Genomic DNA, 8,403 nt, shown 5'->3' on the forward strand with positions numbered 1-8,403 from the left:
CTCACTCATAAGTGGCTTTTAAACATAAAGCAAAGAAAACCAGCCTACAAATCACAACCCCAGAGAACCTGACAACAATGAGGACTCTAAGAGATATACATGGATCTAATCTACATGGGAAGTAGAAAAGAACAAGATCTCCTGAGTAAATTGGGAGCATGGGGATCATGGGAACAGGTTAAGGGGAGGGAAGGGAATGTGGGGGAGCAGAAAAAAATGTATAACTCAACAAAATTAATAAAAAAAGAAAGATAAAGCAGCCTGTCTTGGGGGTATGGCTCAAAGCAGGGTTATGTGAGCTATAACGAGACATGTAGGATATTGCTATGTAATGAATGTCTGTTGCTACTGAGTAACAGAGTTCTTTTGTCCTTCCCCTTGACAAACGTTTATTAAAGTCCTACTCTGTATGAGGCACAGAGGTGACTGAGGTAGAACAGGGTTCCAGGCTGACTAAAGAACAGGACTGGTAAACTGCAATTGATGGATAAATGCAGCTTGTGAGCTTTTTAAAAAATAAAGATTTATTGGACCACATAGACACACACACTTTGATGAGTAGGGCCTCTTTGTACTCAAGGTTAAAGTGATTAGTTGCAATGGAGCCTATAATGCTTATAGAAGCAGTGATATTTTAATTGACCTCTACAGAAAGCATATCCTGACTTCCAGTCTGGGAAGATGCATATACCTATGGTATTGTGTTTAGTTACAGGTGTACACTGGTCTAGGAGGATGCATATAGTGATGGTACTGTGTTTAGTTACAGGAGTACACTAGGTCAGTCAGCTCTGCTACACTCCAAAATCTTCTCTAGGTTTCACTTAGAGTTAATGTTAAGTCATCAGCCCTAAATAGCTAGGGTCTTTTAAGGATTATTGTCTTCCATGAGAGGGATGTGGTCATATGGGCAAGACTGAATTATCTCTTCTATTGTAAATAATAGAAACATGGAGCTGACTGGAGCATTATTGGTCAAGATATTATTTTCCCACTAGTGTAACTTACTGTGCTGGAAATACTGATATGGAGAGCGTATGAGAGTCCATATGCTCAAAACTTCTCCTCATCAACATGTCAATAAAAAGAAATGAGCTACATCACTTCAGTCTACAAAGTTGTTTGTATTAATCCTTAACATTTTGGATAAAACCCCAATAGAATCATTCAAAAGATTATAATCAATAACATTCCTTCCGTTGTTATTATCCACAGAGAACAGATTACCTTCACTGCTGAGAAAACAATAACTATCTTCCCATGGTGGCTTCAAGGTATAACTCTTCCCACCCTCTGTTCTTCAACTTGCTTGGAATCCCAGGGCTGGAGAATTATCAATTTTGGGTTGCCTTTCCATTCTGTGTCATGTATATTGTGGCAGTGACTGGAAATGTCACCATCCTACACATAATCCGCATTGACCACACACTGCATGAGCCCATGTACCTCTTCCTGGCCTTGCTGGCTATCACTGACCTGGTCCTCTCTTCCTCCACACAACCTAAAATGCTGGCCATACTCTGGTTTCATGACCATAAGATTGAATACCATGCCTGCCTCATTCAGGTGTTCTTCATACATGCCTTTTCTTCTGTGGAGTCTGGGGTGCTCATGGCTATGGCCTTGGACCGTTACGTGGCCATCTGCTTCCCACTCCGACATTCCAGCATCCTGACCACATCTGTAGTTGTCAAACTGGGAACAGCTGTGATGGTCAGAGGGCTGCTGTGGGTGAGCCCTTTCTGCTTCATGATCTCAAGGATGCCCTTCTGCCCCAACAAGGTCATTCCCCAGTCCTACTGTGAGCACATGGCTGTGCTCAAGTTGGTGTGTGCTGATACCAAAATCAATCGTGGATATGGGCTCTTTGTGGCTTTCTCTGTGGTTGGCTTTGATATAATTGTCATTGGTGTATCTTATGTGATGATTCTGAGAGCTGTGCTGAGGTTGCCCTCAGGTGAAGCCCGCCTCAAAGCTTTTGGAACATGTGCTTCCCATGTCTGTGTTATCTTGGCTTTCTATATTCCAGCTCTTTTCACCTTCCTCACTCACCGATTTGGCCACCATGTGCCCCGTGTTGTACACATCATGTTTGCTAATGTCTACCTGCTGGTTCCTCCCATGCTCAATCCCATCATCTATGGAGTTAGAACCAAACAGATCAGGGACAGGGTTACCCGAGGAGTCTGTAGAAAAGATCCTTGAGCCAAGCATCCCAGTAGCCCCAGGTAAATGATCAAATGACATAATCGACAAACATTGATAAGTCATTATACATTTACAAGGTATCTGGCATCCCTCCAGAAGATAACTTTCAAGTTATCAAGAATGAGAGTTTAGTGACCTTTAATGAATAATGCATATTTATTTAACCTGTTTTTGTTATAAGAAAAACAAATATGATTTTTCCTATATTAAAGCACTGAATACTTTAAAAGAATGCTGTCTTCTACAGATGATTAAAGTTGAAAACATTAATTTGACAGGTAGTTTGAATAGAGATTAAAAATCTTTCTTAAACAGATGACAGTTCATACATTTTCCCCATCTTGGAATCTCTTTATAGAAATGTTTTTTTTCAAAACTAAAATATGTCTAAAAAGCCTATGTAAAGTTGTTATTTATATCAATAAATATAAAACCAGGTAAAACAAAGAACAATTGAGTGTTGTGTGTCTCTTAACTATACTGTCACAATTATACAAAGATGTGAAACTCATCGATATGTAACACTAAACAACAATGATGACAAAAAACTATCAGGAAGTCTTGAAGCACTTTGAGAAACTGAGAATATATGCAGAGGGAAAGTTTTGATAAAGTCAATGTAATGTTGTTAATAGCCACAGGGAGGAATATTGTAGATTTCCAGTTTTATTCTTTAAAAAACACTGTGTTTTATTTTGTTTGGTTAAATGCTTAATTCTGCATACTAAAGGGAAACTTAAACCCTAATTTTTAATAATAATCCTCAACTGATAGAGCTGATGATAGTAGGAGAGAAAAGTATTTTATAATTCAACAAACACATGCAAAAATGTTTATGCCAAAAACTATGGGAAAGTCTTTAATGGTCCCTGAGTGATGGAGGAAGGTCATTGGTTAAATAATAAAGAAACGGCTTGGCCCTCATAGGTTAGAACATAGGTGGGTGGAGTAAACAGAACAGAATGCTGAGAGGAAGAGGAAGTAAGCTCAGATGCCATAGCTCTGCTCTCAAGGGCAGATGCGATGAAGCTCCCACCCAGGATAGACGTAGGCTAGAATCTTCCCGGTAAGCGCACCTTGGGGTGCTACACACATTATTAGAAATGGGCTAGTCCAGGTGCGAGAGTTAGCCAAGAAGAGGCTAGATATAATGGGCCAGGCAGTGTTTAAAAGAATACAGTTTGTGTGTTGTTATTTCGGGGCATAAGCTAGCCAGGCGACCAGGAGCTGGGCCAGCAGGAAAGCAGGCCCATAGCTCATACTACACCTGAGTACAAGAGATGACATAATTCATTAAGAAGCACAATATTTTGCAAACTTTCTGACAATATTGCTACCAAATCTCAACTTATTGAGACTTTAACAATGAGTATTAAGTGAACTGAAAATTTGGTCTCTCATATCTAAAATCTACTAACTCTCAGAGAAAAATGAATTTCAGAATGAAGAACAGATTCTTTGGAAAATAAGGTTTAAGTTCAGAAGAAAGTCTTTAAAATTCTGATCACACAATTAAATTTTAATTTCATTCAGAATTATCATCTTAGAGTATTTTAAAGCATGATTTCTTTGGGTCACTGCACAGGAATAGCTGAGCTTTCTTCCCTACCAATGTTAATGGAATTTTTTTCAGAACACCCTTGAGAACTGGTGAAGTGTTTTCTAGTAAAGTCTTTCCTCTGATGCATAATGGAGAGGAGGCAGATAAAACACGCAGCCTTTGGATCCATTAAAGACTTGGCAAACATGTGGGAGAGACTTCCTGCGGGTAAAATGTCTCAGCACTGTGCATTATAGCTCCAACCTACTCACAGACAAATGTTTTATATGGTGGAGTTTAGAAATCTTGGAATTCCACTAGTGGTAGCTTCTACTTCTAAATATGAGCCATTTTTCTCACTTTCTCACCCCAGAGATAACATATAATTTAAAATATTAAAACAAAGGTAAAACTATAAAGTTTGTAAAACACATATATTCAAAGTCAATGCATTGCCTCTCCCCTGGCAATTCTCTCACTTTCACTTTTCATAAGTATGTTCATTTCAAAAATGTATGCACATGTATGTGGATACTACAGAACCATGACTGCAATTCTTTTAGATACCACTCTCCATTTTCATTATGACAGGATTTTTCCTTTTTTAATTAACTCTTTACATTTATTTTGCATCTCAACTACAGTTTTCCTTCCCACTTCTCCTCCATTTCCTCCCCCTCTACCCTCCCTTTATCTATTCCTCCTCTGTTTCTGTTCAGAAAAGGGCAGGTCTCCCATGGGTGTCAACACAACACAACATATCAAGCTGAGGTAAGACTAAGCTTCTCCTTTTGTATTAAAGCTGGGCAAGGCAACCTAGTATGGGGAACACGTTCCCAAAAGCCAGCTTAAGAGTTTGGGATAGGTCCTGAACCCACTGATAGGAGTCCCACAAATAAACCAAGATAAATAATGTGACAGGATTATTCAGGGGCTCAAACTCTTTATATAGCCTAGGCTGACTATCCTAGGAACCACTTGCCTCGATATCCCTGGGTTTTGAATACAAAAGCATGCTACTATGCCTAGCTTTTAAATTTATTTTGTTTCCTTTTATATATATATATTTCTTATACATGAGAGTGTTTTACCTTCATGGGTGTCTGTGCACTACATACATAGAAGAGGGCTTTGGGTCCCCTGGAACTAGAGAACAAGATTAAGGCAATCACAAAAGTCTCAGCATGAATGAGGGAGGGACTCATGAAGTTCCACCCCTAGCTGAGAAGATACTGTCAATTGATGCCTATTAAGGAAGGAGGAGTAAATTTTCTTCAGGGATGCAGCCCTTGAAAGGTTATTCTTACTCCAGTAGATGGTTCTATAGTCATGCAATAGTAGTATCACTAAATGGACACAGTAGGCTTAAAAGAAAATATAAGAACACATAGGGTCAAGAGGGAAAGTAGTAGGGAGGATAGGGGAGAAATTGAAGGGAGGAAATGGGGCTGTATTTGATAAAAACACAGTTATAAGCATTGCAAAATTTTTAAACAATAAAAATATCAGATTAACAATATCAAAAACAAAAAAAGACCAAGCATGGATTCCCATGACAGCAGGAGTAACGATTCAGATGTCTCAAGGTGATGCGACCATATCTGTATACCCACATGCTTCGAGTTTATCTCATTATCACTGATTTCTAGAGCATCAGTAACAAATCATTTTGCCTCATCTTCCAATCACTGTTATAGCAATCATACCTCCATGGTTAATTTCAACTGCCAGTGTGATTACATTAAGACATGATACTCAGGAAGGATATTAGTGCAGCATGTTTTGAGTGTGCCTATGACAGTGTTTCCATAATTGAAGAGGAAGTCCAACCATAATCTGGATAACCATATCTTATTGACTGGGATGCTGGAGTCAATAAAGGGGGCTAGGAAGTTGACTCAGTGACAGTATTCACCTTTCTCTGCTTCCTGGCTGTGGTCATGATGTAACCAATTACCTCACACTTCTTCCATAATGCCTTCTCTAGTGATGGCTACTCTCATCAGAACCATGAGTAAATAAAACTTCAAGTTGATTCTTGTCAGGTGTTCAGTCACAGCAACAAGAAAAGTAACTAACCCACATGCAATCATCATCGTGATAAGCTCTGGAGAACACGAGAACACCTCATGATACAACAGCACCGTGCACCTGTTGAGGGCATGAGACATCCACTGTCACTGCTTAGCACTCATTCATGGTTCATCCAGATGTGTTGAGGAAATTGGGGAGCTGTGAGGTAAACTTTGGCCATGGAGAGATACGGTCTGACTGATAAATCACTCCCTTTTTAATTTCCTAGGTAGACAATCATCAAATATATTTGATAAATATGCACACATAGATATGCAAGATTAGGCAATATGTATTCATAGTAGTGCCTGGCTCAGTTTGATTTGCCAATTCTCAGTTACACGTTCCTTTTGTCTGTCCTGTGACAATGGTGTGGACACAATAACTTGTTTTTCTTTTACCATCTGGTATAGTGTTAGTTCTTGTCAGTTGATGGTAATGAAGGAACACAGGGAGAAAGAGAGTTCTCCACATAGTTTCTTTGTAACTGGCTACGATGATGTTAAAAGATAAGCTTTGGATCATTTTTTTCCAGAAATATTTCCACCAGTGCACAGATCTCTTCAATACTGAACCACCCACATTCTTCTTCACCTGTTTTACGTGACACCAATGGCTAAACCAGAAGACCCACATACATAATGCGCCGCACTCTGGCTGAGGTAGCTCCTGCTCCATCTACTCTGGCCTGGGTATGTACCTTAAAGGCTCCATATAACTAAGAATCTGGAAACCTGAGCACACAACCTCATGCTGAGAAGATGCCCTGTCACCAGCTCTCTGAGACATGAATGAATATGCATGTAGAGAGGGTCTACAAATTTCAGGTACAGCACCCTTCTCCCGGTAGCATCTTTGTATGGAAGGACTTTTCTGGCAATAGAGAGGGCAGATATTTTTTCAAGTGTCAAAAATAAGGCCCTTCTATGACTTCATAGACATAAAGAATGGAATAAGGGCTTCACCCTGGCAGTTCCATCTCAGCACTCTTTGTTCTTCGTATCTATTTCCTCTAGATTATGTACATTTCTGGTTAACTTTCTTATTTGCTCACTTCCTCACTACTTTGCTTCCATATTAATGATTATTTATTATAATCTGACATTGCATCTAACATACCATCTTAAATCTTAGCCTCTATTTGACATGAGTCCTCTCCCATTCGGGCCCTACAGTAACACTATTACTACCATAAGCAATTTGTAACTTAGATTCTATTTCCTGTGCTCAGAGGCTGAATATAATATTTGGACTGAAAGGGCAGGCTAAATCAGAAAGATTCTCACTCATAATTGACCTGGCAAATTTCAGTTAAAAGATAAGAAATGTGTTATATGGTGACTGTGGCTCTTGTATGTCGCCTTCCAATTTTACCTGCGAATAATAGCTCTTAAAATTATGGAACTTGCTCTCAGCACAGAAAACTTGAGGGGAAAAAAGGCTAGTTAGACTTTCCAAATAAAAATCCAGTTCTTTAGATTCCTTTGGTAGGAAAAAAACTACACATGTAGATCAAATAATGCAAATTCTCAGAGAGATGATTTAAGGGAAAGGGAGCCGGCGCTATTTGACAAATGGCTGAATGATCTTTAGGGGAAGATCTGATAAAGTATCGGAAATTCAGCTTTTCCTATTCTAGGACACACTAAAGTCAAACCTCAACATTGTGCCTCACACATGACATCTTTCCTCCAGGAGAACTGTGCAAGCAGTTCCCATTGCACCCTGGCCAATCACAGCTTAGGTCTCATCAAAGCCTGAACAAGCAAGGAAGCTTTATTAGTATCTCAGGAGAAAATAAGCTGTCTACTGAAATTACTAGAAAAAAGAATGAAACACAAAACAAACAAACAAAATTTCTTCCTACTTGCATTTACTGAAACAAAATAAGCACCTAAATAAACTATCACTTTTTATAAAATTGTTAAAAGCAAATGATTAATAGAGTTCTAGAAATTTTTTATTTGATAGTAAACCCAATGACTTTTCCAATCTACTGTGATTAATCTTCAACTGCTTAAGCATACAACTGGGATTAATATAAGTAGCATCTGAGAAAAATCTCAGATTTTACCCAGATCTATATTTTCTTGCATACAATAAAAGACAAGACAGATTCACTGAACATGACTCAAATTGCTAATATGTATTTTAGGATTTAACCAATAATGTAGTAATTTAGGAAGCAGTGAGAAAACCAAAAGTTTTCAGTAAAACATATAAGACTGATTGAAATATTTTTCTGTATCATTTAAAATAGAACAACTGACTCATCTACAATTTCACACATAAAATTCATTTTTTAATTGTATGGAGAATCTGAATTATTACTTTACACAGATTAATACCACAGCTTATTTATAAATATGAGTAGTTTTTAGCCTACATTAGCTCATGCTATATTAAATCATAATTTAAATGGCATTAATACAAGTTTACTGACAAAGAAACTGAGTAGGCAAATATCATACTTCCTAGAAGTTTCATAGCTTGACATCTTAAAAGTATGTTTGGTACTCTGAGTAAAATTACCCCATTTTATAGAATCATTTATTCGTAAATATCCTTTTCCACTAAGATGG

The 8,403-nt window shown here is 38.2% G+C and overlaps 1 protein-coding gene across 1 annotated transcript; it reads left to right on the forward strand.

The window, feature by feature from the left end:
• The first annotated feature begins 1,260 nt into the window (after positions 1–1,260).
• Positions 1,261–2,205, forward strand: LOC130880402 (olfactory receptor 52R1-like). The gene has a single exon (XM_057779409.1). It carries the CDS (start codon positions 1,261–1,263, stop codon positions 2,203–2,205), a length of 945 nt encoding a protein of 314 aa, XP_057635392.1.
• The last annotated feature ends 6,198 nt before the right edge of the window (positions 2,206–8,403 follow it).

The sequence above is a fragment of the Chionomys nivalis genome, chromosome 8 (genome assembly GCF_950005125.1).
Source record: "Chionomys nivalis chromosome 8, mChiNiv1.1, whole genome shotgun sequence".
NCBI classification, from domain to species: Eukaryota; Metazoa; Chordata; class Mammalia; order Rodentia; family Cricetidae; genus Chionomys; species Chionomys nivalis.